Here is a 19,509-nt window from a genome sequence, read left to right on the forward strand (position 1 = left end):
GAAAGCTGCGCCTCTATTAGTGCCGAGATCTTTGTATTTCCAGTGAGAACGATTTTACGAATTAAACGATTTATATATTGATGACAATCACCATACACTTTTTTTCCTTGAGTGTTTAAATGCACATTGTTCATGTGAGGGGAAATGATCAGTACGCCACCTGGTCTTGTGCTATTTTCCCTGGTGCCTTTTTCAGTTGTTCAATGAAATACCTCGCCTTTCCTAAACTATACTTATTCTAAAACAACATCTCTCTCTCTCTCTCTCTCTCTCTCTCTCTCTCTCTCTCTCTCTCTCTCTCTCTCTCTCTCTCTTGCATGCTACGTGTGTGGCTAGACCAAAAAAGGGAACTTCAGTAGAGCTCAGAGGCGGAGCTATAGGGGGGGCGAGCAGGGCACTTGCCCCTGGGCCCAGGGCCCTCCTGTATTGGTGGTGGGGGCCCTACTGTGAGCTTGGCAAGCTGTATAGGGGGCCCTACAAGTGTCTTGCCCTGGGGCCCTGTGTGCAATTGTTCCGCCACTGGTAGAGCTACTAACTTTTCTTTTTTTTGCCTGAACCGTCTTGTTTCAGATGATGCCAAACGTTTCTCGAGGTTTTATGACATCTGGAAATGAAACATGAACATTTCCAGCTGCTTCGCCATGCAAGAGTTTATTCAGTTTAGTATGCGATGCCAAGTATGGTAGGTCTGAAAATATAGGCTCGTGCAAATTCTATTAACAATAATCACGTAATAACTACTTCAACAATTCTCCTTATGTCATTGGTCACAACGCAATTCTCAGCCGGAATGACTGGGGGTCCAATTTCAATCAATGGCGTCAGACGACCGCTGGAAAAAGTCTGAGACCTCATTCGCTGCACACATTCACAGGAGAGGGCATCACTCGCACTGATAAACAAACACAGGAATGGAAATATACTTGTATGTGGATTTGGATTTTCAATAGGCTACAAAACACATGCGAGGTAGGCTACATCTTATTATTGGGAGCGTGACTCCACGGATACTATTTTCCCAGCGACTCCCACATATGGGAAGGGCTGACAAGCTATCAAGCCTAACTAAACTGGTTAGTATTATATGTAACGTTCTCGCAATGTCCTTTACAGTTACATGTTTTGAGAATTATTAAGAAAGTTGATCGACACTGATCTGTCCGCTATGTCCTGTCCGCACTAGGCCTGTTCGAATTAGCCAATATGATGATGTCATCGCGTCTCCACTTTTTCTTCAAGTTATGGCGGAGCTGAAGTTTTTAGCCTTGCCTGGTAAGTGTGTTCATTGACAGAGGTGTGCCCAAAACTCCTTTGTTGGGCGATGCATTTGTGTTAACAGCGTTTTCAGGCCGTTATTGTTGTTGAAAGTACATACTTTACTGATCATGGTCTGGCAAAGTTTGCTTAGTGTTGTTTGAAGTGATGTAGGAGTTTTGGATCGTACGAAAAGCGGCCTTAGAACTCATGTCAACAGTCCGCAACAGTGTTTCATTGTTTGTTCAAACTGCAAACTGGCGATCAAAACTTTTTGCTGCTTCAGTAGGTATGTTGCAGTAACGCCAATTCGGTGAAAAGGAGGAACATTGAGGAACAGTTCCCGTTGCACTTTTTCACGTTTCAATTTTCATTTCACATCGAAATGCAAAGTGAAGGTTATGCTATTGTCGTACCGAGCAAATTCAAACATACGTCCATTATATGCTTGGGAAATGTGAGTTGGTCTCTCGATGTTTGTAGCCTACTTTGAGACGTTCGAGGTATTGTTTTGGCACTTGGTGGTGTACATAATTGAATATGTTGGCCTATGTAAAGATTATTTGTTGTGCCCCTATGCCTTTGTGCGCTGTTGATGCAGTAAAGCTAGCACTGTGTTACTTTGTACAGAGTTGTAGCCCGATAGCATATGGGCTACATGCAGTTTTGTAGCCTTCCTTGTATGTTTTGTCATTTGTTTTTATCCCTGTATGTGCAAATGTAGAACACAATGCAAACATTGTTTGAGAAGTTTAAAAAAGGGAAGGAAAAGTCACGACTGTCATGTTGAGAGATTGAAGATGGAGACGCCTATGGGTAACTTTCTGTAGAATGCAGGAGTGAACAGATTTCACTGGACTCAATTTTTGCTGTTTACTCATGTGAGCTATTGTATTATGACTGTTTAACTGTTTGTTTGTTATACCAATTTGTAACAGCTCCAGCTCACATGTGTTGGTTAAAAGCAGAGGTGAGGTCCAATGTTGTGGTGTGCTGTGTGGCCACAAGGACAAAAGGGGTCCACTTTCACTTTTTCACTTGTTTCAGTAGGGTGTATTTTAATACTAGAAACATAGATGCCTTGACATAAATAATGTAAAGTGCTTGTCACTTAATGTGTGCCCGCTGTGTTGTTTTGCCACTTCATTCAGGCAATTAAGCATTGAAGCGCATCAATGGAGCACCTTCAAGGAGCCTGGAGGAGCATAAGCAATGGTCTTGGAGGGAAAGACTCCGTGTTTGAGGACCATTGCACTTCGCCAACTGTTGCCCAAGCTTTCCCATATCTTCGCCGTGCTTCGGATGACAGCAAAACTCCTGACCGGACGAGCAGCACCATCCGAGTCTACCTCCCCAACCAGCAACGCACCGTGGTGAGTGAGTCAGACTCTGCTGTAGCTTTGCCAGTTGCAACTGTGTGAGGCCCTAGGATTTCACACTGGGCACAGGCTTCATGCTGAAACGCATCAGTGTAACCTTCACATGGTACATTAAACGTTCTAGTTAAGAAAATAAGAAAGATGGTGCAGCCTTTTCTACTTTGTCTGGGATTTCACACTCTGGGATATATGGTGATGTTTGTGTGTGTGTGATGCTGATGTGGTGCATCGTTTTTGTTTTTTTTTGTTTTTTGCGTTTGAAGGTGAATGTACGTCCTGGCATGACTTTGCAAAGCTGCCTCATAAAGGCTCTGAAGGTCCGGGGTCTTCAGCCAGAATGCTGCGCCGTCTACCGCCTCCACGCAGGCCACAGGAGGTAAAAGCTCAGCTTGGCTCGGATAATGTGTTGTAAATATTTGGCAGGGAACGAACGCGGTGGGTGGATTAAAAGGTGTAATCCTGAACAGTGATGTGCTCCATTTCTTGAGGTCAACATTGGCTATTTGTTTGGCTAAATGTGTTTTTGTTATTTTCAAAGACATGAAATGTTATTGTACTGCAGTCATGTACTGTATATTATCTCACTACTTTTGTGTGTGTGTGTGTGTGTGTGTGTGTGTGTGTGTGTGTGTGTGTGTGTGTGTGTGTGTGTGTGTGTGTGTGTGTGTGTGTGTGTGTGTGTGTGCCTGTTTGTGTTTTGAAGTTTAAAGACTCGCATGGATTGGAGTACAGACTCCACTTCACTTATCGGGGAAGAATTGCAGGTGGAGGTTTTGGATCACGTCCCCCTTACGACACACAACTTTGTGAGTGTCTGCCATGTCGTCTAGTACCCATCACCCAGAGCAGTGTCTTTATATTAACCCGGCAGTGGAAAAGTGGCTGCGCCTGTTTTGACCACCCCCTGCCTTTTATTTCACTTTCAGGTTCGGAAAACATTCTTGAAGTTGGCCTTCTGTGACATTTGCCAGAAGTTCCTCTTGAATGGCTTTCGCTGCCAAACGTGTGGCTACAAATTCCATGAGCACTGCAGCACCAAAGTGCCGACCATGTGCGTGGACTGGAGCAACATCAGGCAACTCCTGTGAGTTCTCTGCACTCATCTTGTTCGAACAGGCAGAAGATCGTGTTTGCGTATTATGCCATTTACCTCTTAGTTGAACCCTCTTAAAATAATGACCTAGAGCAATCAGAGCTAGACGTCTGACGCTGAGGTGGTTGGGTTGCTGAGGTGATAATCGCCCGTGTTGTATTTTACGCCAGGTTGTTCCCAACGCCGGGTGAAAGTGGTGGTGCGTCATATCCTCCACTCTCTTCTCGTCGAATGAGAGAGTCAATCAACCGAGTCCCAAGCGGGTGAGTTATCCTTCTCTCACACACACACACCGTAACTTTCCACATGGGTTCTCCTCAACACTACACAGGTAACGGGCTATAAGTAGATGAACTCTGAAAAATGCCTTCAAAATGCCTTCAAAATTGTCGCACTGTGTGGTTTACCATGTACATGTGATGGAGTGACCATCGCTAGTGTTGAGGGTGTTCTGATTGTCATGTCATTTAGTCTCATGACAAAGTACTGAAGTCAATGTATTTTACTTTGTTTTACGGCTGCCAATTGACTTTCTAGTGTAGAATGGGGCCTAGTAAAGCTTTGGAGTACTCGTTATTCCATAAATAGCTGGGGGTTCAGTTTGGACTTTAGTGGAATTAAGGCTAGTCATTACCTGCACCGTTTCTTCTGCTGTCTTCAATAGTGATGTGATGTACATAAATACTGTCTTTCATGCTCCAGGACCAAAAGGTGCTGAAATTTGCGAGGGCAGAGTGTGGCTTTGTAAATCCGGTGATGCCAACTCGTTATTTAATTAACTTAGATTGTAAGGTGATTAAATGACTGTGGAAAACGAACTGACGCCATGCGTTCTGCCGGTGAAACCTAAACTAATGGTTAAGACGGCGAAAAGCACACTGGTGCCTGCTGCGGACGTAAACCAATCCCCTGTGTCGATTGCGTCCTCGCTCTCCTTAAGTCTAACCAGTTCGTGGTACTCTGAAAAGCCTCGCATGAAAAGAACGTTTTGTTCCCTCCACACGTCCAACAGTTTAAAAGTAGTTCTGCCAAAGTAGTTTTCAGTAAGGATTATTTCCCTTAGGGCACAATGCTGCCTATTATGCCACTGGAAATCCAGTTCTGTGGCTAAAAGTGTGTGTGTGTGTGTGTGTGTGTGTGTGTGTGTGTGTGTGTGTGTGTGTGTGTGTGTGTGTGTGTGTGTGTGTGTGTGTGTGTGTGTGTGTGTGTGTTTATGTAAGAGACGATGTGTGTAGTTTCTTTTTTACTTTTTTAGTCGTGTTTGTGTAACAACATGTTTGAGGGCTGTGTTCAGGGTTGTTTGTGGTGCAAACCTCATGTTGAGAGGCTGTCGAGAGATAAGCTTGAGCTACTGACATCAGCACTTTTGTGGTAGGGTATTATGCATCTGCATAGGCCATGCATGAGGCTGTAGGTTTGATCCTGCTGCACAAGTGTGCACATTGCATTCCATTGTGCAGCGGAGTGGAGCAAACGGGCGTGAGCCAGCATAGCAGCATCTTCCCAGGGCAATGTCTGACGTGGCTGGTTGTGTCACTGGTTGCGTTCCAATATGCGACCTTGCGTCCTCCACTTGTGCTTGTGGCCTTGTACCAGGAAGTAATATGTCATGATGACATCACTGACAACAGCATTATAATTTCAATATCTTGCAAAAGCTCAATTGTAAAGTCATTGTCAAACTGGATGGTGAATGAAGAACCATGCCCCGAAAATTGTTTTGGCTAGGCTGACCGCTGGGAAACTTATTTATTTTCTCCACGGAGGTGGGGCATCGGCAAAACATGAGGCCACAAGCACAAGTGGAGGATGCAAGGTTGCATATTGGAAAGCACCCTCTGAGACTTGACAGTTTGAGTTTGTGGTGTACCTCACAGACGTATTCAGGATGTCAGGACTTTTGATGGTTTTGCACTTGTGAAAGTGTCGGAAAGGTTTCCCTCATCGTGATGTGAAACTCAGTCATTTCAGAACATTGCATGGTATGACGTACGCTACCATAGCATGAAATGTACTGAAATGACTAAACATTGCGTACATCTGAGTTATTACATCCCTTGCGGTGTGTCTGTAATATTTGGTTGATGACTATTACATAGTACTGGGGAAATTTGCAATATTTGATTAGTTTTCATGGTGGTGAAAAATTAAAATATACACCATAAAGTCCTAAAACATGAGACATCTCTGGCCAGCAGGTCTCCCTCTGATTGGCAGAACTTGAAGACATATCAAATTAGTGGTGTGCATTGGCACTGCTCTCACGATTCGATTCGATTATAATTAGGGAGGTAGGGATGCGATTCAATTCTATGCAATTCGATTCGATCCGATTCAATTCTACAATGCATTACATTTCTACTGAAAGCAAAGCAAATGTTTCATCAGTCATGATGAGGCAATACAAGTAGTCAGATACTGAGGAACAATTTATTGGCTGTTTTATGTATCAGTCTGTATCTGTCTTGCAATGCTTTGAAGTGCTTTTATTTAATTTAACATTAATTTGCTCCCGAAATATCCACGGAAGTAATTGAAACTTTTAAAAAATTGCTGCGTCGATTCTGGAACTTGCCGCATTGAATTGGATCGTCCATGCCCCTCTTTGCATTGCATCGCCGAATCGATTATTGTTGACACCATTATATCAAATCAACATATACTCATTTTGGCATGCCTGGTAATATGGAATTCTTCCTTCCCTCTCTATCATCTGCAAGCATGGGGGTGGTTCTGACCTAAGTACTGTATGATTGAACTGTATTTTTTCTCTCTCCTTCAGGTCCTTCCACAGATACTCAACCTCTCATGCCCCGTACCCTACGTCTGGCTCGGCTCTGTCCCAGCGCCAGAGGTCCACGTCCACCCCTAACGTCCACATGGTCGCCACCCTACCCATCGACAGCAGCATGATTGAGGTAAACAGAATGAGGATGCTCCAAGCAGAGCTCTGATGTTGTTTGCTTGGTAGAGGACTCTAAGGGAGTATTCAAAGGATTGGAACCTAGAGTCCTCTTTTCCTTAACTAAATGCAGGGCTGATAGTATTCAGGCTCCATGCCTGATTTCAGGCTCGACAGAGTTTGCAAAAATAAAAACATTGATAATAATTACCCATTAGGTTATTCTTATCTCAGAAAGTGTTACAGGTTCAGGGTTTTCCTCTACTATCAGGCTTGAAAAATGGTCATACACAGGCTATTAAATGTTTGAATAATGTGTCAAAATAAGCTTACGTTACGTCACTGTGCAGTATCTTGTCGGCGTCGTTAGAGCAGGGGGGGAAAATTCAGGCTCAAGATATTTTTTCACTATCACCCCTGTAAATGTTGCATGCAGGCTATCTATGTATATGCAGGTTTACCACTTTACTCACAGGTTAACTTGTCCAGCAGTGGGTTTCTCGACAGTGTCATTGTTAACTACGTAAGTTAGCAACTTACTTGGTTGGGTTGCAATGCATTTTCCCATGGGCAACCTACTAAGTTGCTAATTGGTTAACAACTATGCTTTTGAGAAAAGGGGTCCTGGTTTCTCACTTAACCCTGTTTACTTAGGGCTGCTATGACTGAGAAACAAGCTAGGAGAACATTTGCAAAGACAGCAGAGCTGTGTTCTGTTCTTCACTTGAGCCACTTGAGGTCAAGAATGTGTTTCGTGTAGAGCAGACCGAAGTGCAGTTACTTACAAAGAAGGTATTATTACCCTGCTTTTTGACCATATAATACCCCTGTAACACTTTATTTTAGGGATACATCTATTAGCACTAATACATTCAATGTCCCTGTATTAGTGACTTGTAAGGTATGTACAAAGCAAAATCAAACATTTGTTAGGCATGTATTCGCAAATGTCTTGTTCATGCACAATAAGGGATTTATTACCAATTTAATCTTAGTAAGGACCTAGTAGGCCTTAGCGTTTGCTTAGTACATGCCTTACAAGTTACTTATGCAGGCATTAACATTGTATGTATTAGTGCTAATAGATGTATCCCTAAAATAAAGTGTTACCAATACCCCAAATAGACAAGTAATCCTCATGAGTCAACAGTCATGAGAACGTCCGATTGCCATAAACTGCTGATGTATGGACGTTTTCTTTTGGCTACAATGATGGAATACAGTTTGTTAGATGACTTGCTGTACGTACTGCTACAGTTTGGCGCATGGAGTATGATTCATAAATGAGCCTGATGAAGAGTCTCTTTAGTTCATGCATGATTACACTAAATGTACAAATGATTGCCTACCTCATTTGACGTGATAGAGGTTAGCAATGTGCAAACTTGATTATGAAACCTGTCATTCGGGTGTATATATACAGTAGTCAAGGACTACAATAAATTTCACAGCACAGTCATGACTGCCCAGTCCTCAGCAAAAAATAACTACACTCGTCATTGCAACAGCTCTGTCTGTCTGCCCTTGCATCTGAATCCGCTGAGAAAGAGGCCAATGTGATGCCCGTATCTCAGTTATCAGTGACGAGGTGTTTGATTACTTGATTGATATTGAGTGTTTAATAATAGGCTTCGTAATCTGAGCTGAAGCTGGGACACTGGCCTGTCGTGCATGAGATGTTTTCACATCTCGCGATGGAGGCTGTTGAAGGTGTTATAATGTAGCAAAGCATGCATGTTATCGTTGCTGAATCTTTCGTCTACTATTTGCCAACTTTTCATTAACTGTTAATCTAGTCTGTAATATGGCTCACATTTCCCAATTTTCCTCACCCTGTAGAGTTTCTAATCTTAAACTTAAATGTTCCTTTTCCTCACCGTCTACTACTATTTTCCCCTTTCACTTGTGCACATTTCCTTCTCTTCCCTGTCTGTACCTGCTTGTTGTCGTTTCATGTTGATGAGTAGCTAGATTTCCTGAATGCCTGTCCTAGCTCCTGGTGCCATCGATTTTGTCCGAGGAGAAGAGTAGGTATTGTTCACCTCCACAAGACCTAAAGTTCTGCTTGTGACCGAGACCGTGAAGCACATTTGACATTGCACTGCAGGTGTCTCCGAAAATGATACAGATGATTACTGACCTTACGTTTTTGTTTTTGTTTCTCTAGGATGCAATGCTAGGTCATAGTTCAGGTAGGTAACAGGAAGACTTTATTTTCAGAAACATTTCACTTTGAGTATTGACTCAGTCGGCCCCTCTGGCCCGCCCATAAAACTGCATTGTTTTCCCCTCCAAATGCTCCACACGTGGTCGTGCTGTGCCAATCGCAGCCCGTCATTAGGCATATTAATTACCAAACGTGGGGGAAAACAAGCAATTTCATGGGCGGGCCCAGAGTTGCCGACTGCATCAATATGAAAGTACTGCATGACTAATTTGGCTCTTCTGCATTCTGTCCTTTTCATAATGAACAAGATGGAAGCTCCCCGAGCCACAGCCCTACCGGATGGTCCACACCTAAAGCACCAGCCCCAGCACAGAAGGAGAGGGCAGGATCCTTTGGCGATAAGGAGAAAATCAAGATCGTAAGCAGACTCTCAAACTGTAATCTACGTACAGTGTAGCTGTTCAGCTAACTGAAATATCTCAAAGTTTGCATAATGATATCACTACATTGTTTTTTTTCTCTACCTTTTAAATTGTGTTTCCAAAATTGTTTTAGCAGGTTGTCTAACTCTTACAATTCTGATAGACCATTCTGAATTTTCAAAAGCATGTCACTATTCTGTAGTTTTGAGAGATAAGATGGCCAATTCCACTTCTGACCCACTGAGAGAGTAAAGAACAGAAGAAGTGCTTGCGTGCTTCTGTAATGATTTTGCAATGGGGCCTGATGCTTGCTGATGTCCACAGCGGCCGAGGGATAAGAGAGATTCCAGCTACTACTGGGAGATCGAAGCCAGTGAGGTCATCCTTCAACAGCGAATCGGATCGGGCTCCTTTGGAACTGTACACAAAGGGAAATGGCACGGTCAGCATTTACCTTTTCTTGTGTGTGTGTGCGTGTGTTTGTGTGCGTGTGTGTGTGTTAAGCCGGACTCAAACTACACGACTATTGGCTCGATTCTCAGCTGAAACCCTCCCTTATAAAAATTGGTGGACCGTTACCCTCCAGGGCCATCGCAAGCGATTGTCGGGCAAAATTTTTTGGCTGTGTGTGACGTTCTAAGACAGAGTTTTGCTGATTCAAGGAATTTCCGACAAATCGTAGATATCAAGCACTGTTTGATATTTACGCCTAGAAATAGATCATTGGGTATTGTCTCTTACGATAAGTGAGCTATGACTGACTGTTGCGATCCTCCTATTATGTGTGCAGCGCAACTCGACGTCAAAATCTGACACAAGTTGTATAGTTTGAGCCCAGCTTTAGTCTTGATGTGATTATAATTCACTAAGGTTACAATTACTTTTTTGTCGGTTAATGTCATTTATATTCAATAAATGATTCACTTAATGATTTGTGGAATGTCCTTAAATCATGAGAAGTTATGTGTCCCAAAGTTTGCATCTCTATACTGCATGTTCAAACTGAAACAAGTTGTGTCAGTTGATGGTTTACAATTAACTGCAATTAACAATTAAATGCACCGGTTTCTTTTCTCAGGTGATGTTGCAGTCAAGATTTTAAAGGTGATCAACCCCACACCAGAGCAGTTCCAAGCTTTCCGTAATGAGGTTGCAGTGTTAAGGTAAAGGTGACCGCTCACAGAAAGGTTCATAACCTCATATGACAAATAATACCTATGTATACGTAAATCAAACAATCAAATTTATTTTGCCCATTCACTGATGTCCTTTAGGAATTAGTAGAACATGGCCTGCATTCCTCCATTATACTGATATTTTTATACACACGTTTTGTTTTTTTTAACTTTTTTTTGGCTTTATTTGGCTGCAGGAAGACCAGACATGTCAACATCCTGTTGTTTATGGGCTACATGACGAAAGGAAACCTTGCCATTGTGACTCAGTGGTGTGAGGGAAGCAGTCTGTACAAGCATCTCCACATGCTGGAGACCAACTTCCAGATGTTCCAACTCATCGATATCGCCAGGCAGACGGCTCAGGGCATGGAGTAAGGCTCGAGGAATTGGTTGTCATCGATAGCTGGCTTCTGTGTTATTGTGTATATATTTTTTCCAGTTCTCCGTTACAAAATTCCATGTGCCACATAAAACCATCAGGCCATGTTTACCTGAACGATAACGAACAATAGCTTTGTACCATTTGAAGCTATTCAATAGATGTGTAGAGCTTAACTTGCAAAAAATAATTGGAAAAATTAGTGACCCCAAACTTTTGAACGGTAGTGTATTTGAGGCATGATGGTTTTGCTGTAGCATTTTTGTGCAAAAATATGTGTCAGTGCGCTGCTTTACAATATATTTTGTTTTTTTCCTATTTCAGTTATTTGCATGCAAAGAACATCATTCATCGAGACATGAAATCAAACAGTATCCTTTTTGAAAAAGAGTTGATTATATGCACATTCATTTACCACAAAGCTTTGCCTCGGAGTTGAATGTTGATGAATGTACTGTATGTATGAATGATGTATGCAGTATGTTGAGAACCTTAACATCAACTCTTTAGACATTTTCTTGCATGAGGGCTTGACGGTGAAAATAGGAGACTTTGGTCTAGCCACCGTAAAGGCTCGATGGAGTGGGTCCCACCAAGTGGAACAGCCTTCAGGGTCCATACTATGGATGGTGAGAGACGGCCACTATTTCCCAATGTCCCCAGCCACCATTTCCCAATGTCAAGTGTATGAGCCTTAGAAGTGTATCAGCCTAATTAGTCACGCGCAGTGATTGGATACTCGATTGGATACCCCAATTATTGGGCGTGATTACGAAGGCTGATACACTTCAAAGGACGCACACTTTGAGACTTCGAGAAATGCCCATTTTGTGATTGTACATGTAATGGATGCCTGCTAGCAGAGTTCAGCGGTAGAACGTCAGTAAACCTCCTGCATGAAGCCTCATACAGTTGAACCAGAGAGAGTAGATTGATACTTAAAGAATCTCTGGTTGTACAGTACTATGAACTGAAGCACTGTGACTAGAAGGTCGTGAGCCCTGATTAGCAGGCTACGCAAGAACACCTCGGTAAAACTCGTGCCGGAGACACACATGGGGCGAGGGGGAGTGTAATGGATGCTAAATGGCAGAGTTCGGTGGTAGAACATACAGTACAGTAAGTAAACCTCCCCTCCGAAACCTCATACAGATTGCTAGCGCTGAGCTATCAGCCCTAGACCTTTAGCTCAGTCGTGTCGTACTGTGCCTCCCATGCCGAACTGTAGCTGTGACTGTAAGGTTGGGAGATCAAGAGTCAGTGGCGGATTTTGTGGGAAGATCTCATTTACTTACTCATAAAATATGCGTACCCACTACCTTGAGAAATCATAGCTCCTGACTGCTTATAGTAAAGAGTAGGGCTGTAAATCACAGCCTCCATGACAATACGATACGGTATCGATTTCTTAAAGCAGGGATTCGATTAGTTTCGATACTTAAGAATTCCCCTCGATACGATATGATTAAATTTTTCCAATTACTTTTCCACTTCTATTATGTTAGGGAGTTAGGGCATTGGACAGGGGCCAGTGATTCGATTATTTTAGATACTTATGAATGCCCCACGATGCGATACGATTCCACTAAATCGTTGTCCGTAGGACAGATGCATGGATACATTTCGATTATTATTTACACCCCTAGTTAAAAAAAATCCATCCTAATCTATTTTCAACCACATGTAGGCCACATTTTAGCATTAAATCTTCCTCCATTTATTTTCATATATTCAATACATTTTGATTGCTGCATTGCTTTTCCTAGATTCCCCTCAGTACTTTTCAATTTCAAGCTACATGTTTGATACTTGGACACTGATATAAAGAATGAATCCACATGTTTCCATACATTCCTGAGCATTTGACCTGTGATTCTCTAGGCTCCTGAAGTCATCCGAATGGAGGACAACAATCCGTACAGCTTCCAGTCCGATGTCTACTCCTACGGAATGGTGCTCTACGAGCTGATGACTGGCGAGCTTCCCTATTCCCAGATCTCCAGCCGGGATCAGGTATGGTACCACACTCAGAGGCAGCTTGGCTTTGACGGACGGCCCTTTCCTTCTAGACTAGTGTTTCTCAACCTTTTGAATAAACGCCCCCTGGACCTCATCATAAACCTCCCAAGCCCCCCCATTGACCTCATTTAAAGCCTGCCAGCACCCCCTTTAGTATTCAAAAATAAAGTTGACTAATGCCTCCCAATGGCAACTATGCATCGCCCCCTCTGAGTTGTGTCCTTCTCAATGCCCCCCTAAGGCTCCCCAACGCCCCCTTGGGGGCTGTAGTGCCCCCGTTGAGAAACACTATTCTAGACGAAACCTGCAGAGGGGCTTGACACTGTCCCTGTGTTAAAAATGTGATTGCTTAAACATGCTGCATGGGTGTCACTAACCATTTAAACGAGTTAACCTCAAACATGTTTATCCCTGAAGTAACATGGTGAGCACTGAACAATACTCCACATTGTCAGTAGTTGTGGCGTTTGTCAACATGTCCTGTAACTCATTTCTGCCCCACCAGATGGCACAAGGAAGGCCGGCTATAGGGGTGGAGCTATAGGGGGGACAGGCAGGGCATTTGCCCCGGGTCCCAGGGCCCTGCTGTATTGGTGTTGGGGGGCCTTATTGTGACCACGACAGGTTGTATGGAGGGGCCCAATAGGTGGTTTGCCCTGGGGCCCTGTGTGCAATTGTTCCGCCACTGGTCGGCTATAGACTTTCTGCGCATGAGGCTTGTTCTGGGAACAAACCAGCCTGGTTGTTGTATGATCCCACGCTGGCTCTGACCGTTTGGAGATTTTTTCACTGTTTGTTTGGTCCCATGGACTTTGTGGCTGGTAATGGTCGCGTTTCCCTCCTGATCCTACAGTCTGTAACTCTCACAGGAGCAATTGTCTTGCAGACACTGAACCTAAATTTAGGCTCGTAATTGAATCTTCTCTGTATATCCCGACCACGGGATGGAAAAGCATTGGAGAGGGCAAGACGGATTGGTAGCCTATAGACCAGGGGACAGCAGTAGACTGAAGACTGGTGTTTTTATTGCCATGTTGTTACTCTTCCCTGATCAAACTGTGACTTGGACAGCTTTTCCGTCCGTGTTTTAATATAATTAATTGTTCACATTGGGTGCCATAATGGAGACAATTATTTTCTCCACCAGCTTGATGTTCTGCCATTTTAGAAAGTGAACACGGACAGGTACAGCATGTTTATAGGTTGTCAATGGGATTGGCATTGCAACCAACTACACGTAGTTAGCAACAACATTGTTGAGAAACACACCCCTGTTCAGCGCTCGCTCTGTCTCTCTCACTCACTCACTTGCTCACACGCTCACTCACTCACACACTCACACACATACACAAATTCAAGAAACTGTATTGACATGACAAGTACATGATTGCTTTGCCGAAGCACAAATATATATTGAACATGCATTCATTAAATTGTAAAATGATACAGTACGTCAAGGGAAGTGTGTGTGTGCATGTTTTTTCTGTGTGTGTGTGTGCACATCAACGGGTGCACTGTATGTGTGATATGCCCACATGAGTGCCGGTAGTTGTACACACAGATTGCTGGCCAAGGTGCTGCCCTGTGCAATGTCCCTTTTGCTTATGACATCCACTGACGTGCAAGTTGCGGCCTGTCCTGTTCTTGGACAGTAGGACAGAAATGATCTTATCTTTGTCAAGATCCTGGAATTGTGGGATTATGTGGGCAAATTCATTGAATAATTCCTGTACTTTATTTTCCACATTGAAGAAGAAAGTGAACCTCTTTCTTGGCCTCACCTGTCGCACAATGACTGTGCTTGTCTGAGAGGAGTTTGTGTTGTTGAGGATTGGCCAGTCTCAGTACAAGTTGTCATAGAGTGACTCACTCACTCACTCTCTCTCTCGCTCTCTCGCTCTCTGTCGCTCTCTCTCTGTCGCTCTCTCTCTCTCTCTCTGCAGATCATCTTCATGGTAGGCCGAGGCTACCTGTGTCCAGACCTTAGTAAGCTCTACAAGAGCTGTCCCAAAGCCATGAAGAGGCTGGTGGCCGACTGCATCAAGAAGTCCAAGGATGAGCGACCTCTCTTCCCTCAGGTAGGCTTTGCACAAAAAAGGTCTTGTCCTTTAAGAACCAAGCAAGCCCTTATTTATACAAGCGGATTCCGAAAAAGTTGGGACACTTTGTATGTTGTGAATAAAATAAAAATGCTGGCATTTTCAAAACATCCAATATGTTAATAAGGTAGAGCATTATGTACCGACAACATATTAGTTGTTAAAGTCAAGCAGAATTATTGTTTTGAGGTAATTATGTTATCATTTCAAATTTGACCCATGCAACAAATCTCAAAAAAGTTGGGACAGGGCCAAAACATGTTGTAATAGTTGGATAATTCTAAAAATAACACAAAGAAGAATATTTTGAAAGGAACTATATTGACTGCCAACATGAATGCACAAATAAAATACCTTCACAGAGAGGCTGTGGCACTCAGAAGCGAAGATTTTGAGGGGCTAATTACTTATCTATTACACAGAAAGATTGAATTATCAAAATTGCAGGCATATAAGGCCTATTTCCGTAATATAGATTTCTGTTTAATCATTGCATGAGTTATGAGATCATGACATACTCGTCGTCAATAAGCAAACTATGACACTCCAACAATGACAGCTCTCGAAAAAAATGACCATAAACACAACACTTGATTAATGCACATGATGCAGACATTAAACAGTGTTGCATGCGGGAAGCTCATTCTAGATGGACCTAGGAGACATGTGAACCTGTCCTCTGATTACAGAATGGAAAATATTTCATCCTTTTTTTAAATCTAGGAGTCATGCACCCTCCAGGTTATATAGAAAATCAATACTTCAGCTTGGTTTAGTTTTCAGTCTTAAAGAGAGCATATATGATGGTAAGGGGGTGCAAAGGTGCCTTGGTTATGGTCTTCTTGCTCATGTAGAGCATTAAAATGAATGTTGAATGATATATACAGACTTTAAACAGCATACATAGCTACCAAGGCATTATATTTTGGAGCACCGCCTTTAGATATTGCCCCATAATGGTGGCAAATGTCAATCTCTTCTATGTTCTAACAGTGTGGTTCCATCATAAGAGTAAACAGGTCACAAAATTGTTTTCTTGCAGTCAGGATATGCCACATATTAAGCAAAACAAAAAGGTAAACAAGTTGAAGAACACACCTATCAGTTGAGCTGCTGAAATCATGTCTCGCACATCAAAATATTTATTTTTTGAATGAAATTATGCCATCAGTCAAAGTATTCAACTGTTCAGTCTCATCCCTTGTGTTGTTTTGATTTGATTTGATTTGAACCTTTATTTTCCTTCTCGGAAATACATTGAGGGTGGCCCTCTTTTTCGATGCAGCCGAGCTGTGTTTAGTCTTATCCAATATAAAAAGCATTTTATTGGCCCTGTCCCAACTTTTTTGGGATTTGTTGCAAGGGTGAAATTTTAAATGACCACATACTTACCTCAAAACAATAATTCTGTTTGACTTTAACAACTGATATGTTGTCTGTATATGATGTTCTACCTTATTAACATATTGAATGTTTTGAAAATGCCACAATTTTGATTTTATTCACAAAATACAAAGTGTCCCAACTTTTTTGGAATCCGCTTTGTAGGGTAAAATACTGTATTATACTTACTCATGGTAGTTTTTTTGTCATTTGGAGCATTCCCAAAGATATTGGAGTTGGTGATGTTGGGTGATGTATCCATGAAATGGCAATTTATCCGGGCAAGTAAATGCAGGCACTGAATACCTTGTTTTTAATTTCTTAATTATGATGCTGTAGCGCTAATAATGTGCAGTGTATGAAGTTAAGGCTGAGTTGGCAGAGTTGAACAGACCATTGGATTATGATGAAACAGAGGTCATTTATGCAGCCATACATAGGTCTCACTCTGAGAATATGCCTGTTCATTTTTGTCCTTCCTCTTTCAGCAGTGTGGTGTAAGTAAGTAGCATGTCCCCATAGCCACTGCTGGCTAGGCTTTCATGGCTAGCTGCTCTTAAGAATCAGGCGGTAAAGGCTTATTAGGGATATTTAACGTAGCGCTTTGAATTCAACTTCATAGTTGTGATATTGCGCCATATTATCACATGTTGCATTGTATATTGTCCATGGGTATGAGATTGAGTTTTCAGCAAAGTTTAATGTACGAAGAGTTGTAATATTTGCAATTGACAAAATACAGTAGTTTGATGTGCTGACTCATTTGTGATCTACAGTGTTTGTAGCTACAATTTGCAGTTGGTTGTATGCAACTGTTATGCAACTTGTGTTATTGTTGTTGTTGTGTTTTAATATATCTACATGCATCAACATATTACTTTATGTACAGTACTTGCAATGTACATATCCTAACCATGTGGTAACAGTCCAAGTACATCATGTTACAAGCAGTCATGCATTATTACACAAAAAATGGTGAATGGGCTGCATTTATTATAGCGCTTTTCCACTCCACTTTGAGCACTCCAAGCATATATTCTTTAAGTATACTGTATAGAGATATGCCAACATAATAGGTTTCTATGGGCACCTAACGTGACCAGGTTCCGGTCTGCCTAAAGGGGCATGTCATAATGCTCCTAGAATGAATAGAACAGTCCTTAGGTCTGCCTAAAGGGGGATTTCCCCCCCTCCCCCTTTCGACAGTAGAACCAGGAAACAATGGGCCAACGGAACCTCTCTATTATCTACTCTCTCTGCCCCAAGTGCTTTACATGTATGCTTAACATTCACTCAATTCACACTCACATTCACACACCCGGTGGCCGTGGCTTCCACAAAGGGTACCACCCTGCCACCAGGAGCAATTTGGGGTTAAGTATCTTGCTCAAGGACACTTCGAGGAGGGTCAGGCTGAATGGGGCTTGAAGCTGCAACATTCTGGTTGCCGAACAGGCTCTCCCCGGCCACCACCGCCCCACACACTGTGGGCATTTCTCAAAACTCTTGTGCGCGCACTTCCAAGTGTATCAGCCTAGTCACGCCCAGTGATTGGATACTCTTTGGTGAACTCTACGGAGTATCTAATCACTGGGTGTGACTAATCAGGCTGATACACTTTGGAAGTCAGCGCACTAGAGTTTTGAGATGCCCAGTATTTAGTTCATGCAATATGCAGGGCTGATAGTATTCAGGCTCCATGCCTGATTTCAGGCTTGACAGAGTTTGCAAAAATAAAAACATTGATAATAAAATTAGCCATTAGGTTATTCTTATCTCAGAAAGTGTTAAAGGTTCAGGGTTTTCTTCTACTATCAGGCTTGAATAATTGTCATACACAGGCTATTAAATGTTTGAATAATGTGTCAAAATAGGCCTACGTTACGTCACTATGCAGTATCTTGTCGTCGTCGTTAGAGCAGGGGAAAAAGTTCAGGCTCAGGATTTTTGATCTCTATCACCCCTGAATATGCACGTATAAAATGGTGTGTAACCGCTATTGCCATCTTGTGTTTGTCTATTGGCCTCTGCAGATCCTGTCGTCCATCGAGCTGCTGCAGCACTCGCTCCCCAAGATCAACAGGAGTACCTCCGAGCCCTCCCTGCACAGAGCCTCGCACACAGAGGACATCAACTCCTGCACTTTTACCTCCATGAGGGTGCCAGTCTTCTAATGCCAGGCCCAACAAGCGCTGCACACACACCCACATACATACACACACACACGGAAGCCACATGGACGCTCCCCTGTGTGACCGACCGTGTCCACTCAATACCTTCTGGGGACAAAATGTCCTCATGGAAGTCATTGCCTGAAGGTGGACGTCTGGATGTATGAAGGGAAGCAGAACGAGACAGACAGACAAACAGGTGGACAGAGAGACAGACACAGAGTTGCTCTTGGCCTGTGCGGTTGCAAATGACAGTGGCTTGTCTGCTTCTCGTTGGCTTATTGGGGAGATGTTGTCCCTGTGTAGAGGAGCAGAAATTACCCTCCAGAAGAATGAATCGAAGCCTTGTTTTTCCCCAGTCGTGAAGAGACAGATTTTTTTTTTTAAGTGCGATCCTGTTTAAATTCAGACAACCGTGCAAACTAACAAATTGACTGTTTTTCTTTTTGTCTGTCTGCTATATCACGGTCACGATTATGAAATGTAGTTATTTTTGGCCATGAAATGGTGTTAATATTTAAAAAGAGATGGTCAGCAGCATTTTTTAAGAAAAAAATACAGACAGTCTTGTACTGTTTTTTTGTTTATTTGTTTTTGGGTTATTTTTTTGTGAAAGTGGAGAGGGTTTTTTTCCTTGAGAAAGTGGAGATTTCTGTTAATTGATCTCGTTTTATTTTAATAAAAAAGTAAGTTAATCTTAACTATCAGTAAATGCAGTTACACACAGCTTTCTTGTTATCTGCCATTCGTTTTTCTTTCTTCTTCTTTTTTTTGGCTTAGTAAATTTTCACAATGCAGTCAGCAGTTTCATGCTGACATGAGTTCCAAGACCATTTTCTTGGAAATAAAACTCGAGCACTTTATTCCACTCTTGCAAGCGTGCTGAGCTTATGTAACGTGAAAATATGAATGTACAGGGGGGTGGGGTAGGCAAGGCAGGCACTGCAGGCATGCGTTTCACACCAGCGTTGAGTAATGCCTACCACACCCACTGGGTTGAGTTGAAACCACAATTTTGGTGAAGAGTGCAACAAGCTGTCTTGTGGCAGGACAGAAATGTGGT

The 19,509-nt window shown here is 42.6% G+C and overlaps 1 protein-coding gene across 4 annotated transcripts; it reads left to right on the forward strand.

Moving 5' to 3' along the window:
- Positions 1 to 579: 579 nt before the first annotated feature.
- On the forward strand, positions 580 to 19,173 carry raf1a (Raf-1 proto-oncogene, serine/threonine kinase a). Of its 4 annotated transcripts, XM_063208056.1 has the most exons (19): positions 581 to 1,073; positions 1,184 to 1,272; positions 2,406 to 2,627; positions 2,897 to 3,009; positions 3,337 to 3,439; positions 3,560 to 3,717; positions 3,897 to 3,989; positions 6,509 to 6,644; positions 8,596 to 8,655; positions 8,796 to 8,820; positions 9,104 to 9,213; positions 9,542 to 9,659; positions 10,296 to 10,380; positions 10,590 to 10,766; positions 11,099 to 11,145; positions 11,285 to 11,403; positions 12,656 to 12,787; positions 14,737 to 14,871; positions 18,309 to 19,173. In XM_063208056.1, the coding sequence occupies exons 3-19, from the start codon at positions 2,430 to 2,432 to the stop codon at positions 18,447 to 18,449; spliced, it is 1,950 nt and encodes a 649-aa protein (XP_063064126.1). In that variant the 5' UTR covers positions 581 to 1,073; positions 1,184 to 1,272; positions 2,406 to 2,429; the 3' UTR covers positions 18,450 to 19,173. The 4 variants fall into 4 exon arrangements, with proteins under 4 accessions (XP_063064128.1, XP_063064126.1, XP_063064129.1 ...); XM_063208058.1 differs by lacking the exon at positions 1,184 to 1,272 and having other exon boundaries at positions 580 to 1,073; XM_063208059.1 differs by lacking the exon at positions 8,596 to 8,655 and having other exon boundaries at positions 583 to 1,073.
- The last annotated feature ends 336 nt before the right edge of the window (positions 19,174 to 19,509 follow it).

Source organism: Engraulis encrasicolus, chromosome 10, assembly GCF_034702125.1.
Source record: "Engraulis encrasicolus isolate BLACKSEA-1 chromosome 10, IST_EnEncr_1.0, whole genome shotgun sequence".
Classification (NCBI taxonomy): Eukaryota; Metazoa; Chordata; class Actinopteri; order Clupeiformes; family Engraulidae; genus Engraulis; species Engraulis encrasicolus.

Coding starts and splice junctions, on each gene's coding strand:
- raf1a (XM_063208058.1), top strand. CDS start 2,430: ATGGAGCACCTTCAAGGAGCCTGGAGGAGCATAAGCAATGGTCTTGGA. Junction 9,660..10,295: donor ACACAAAGGGAAATGGCACG/GTCAGCATTTAC, acceptor TTCTTTTCTCAG/GTGATGTTGCAGTCAAGATT. Junction 12,788..14,736: donor AGATCTCCAGCCGGGATCAG/GTATGGTACCAC, acceptor CTCTCTCTGCAG/ATCATCTTCATGGTAGGCCG.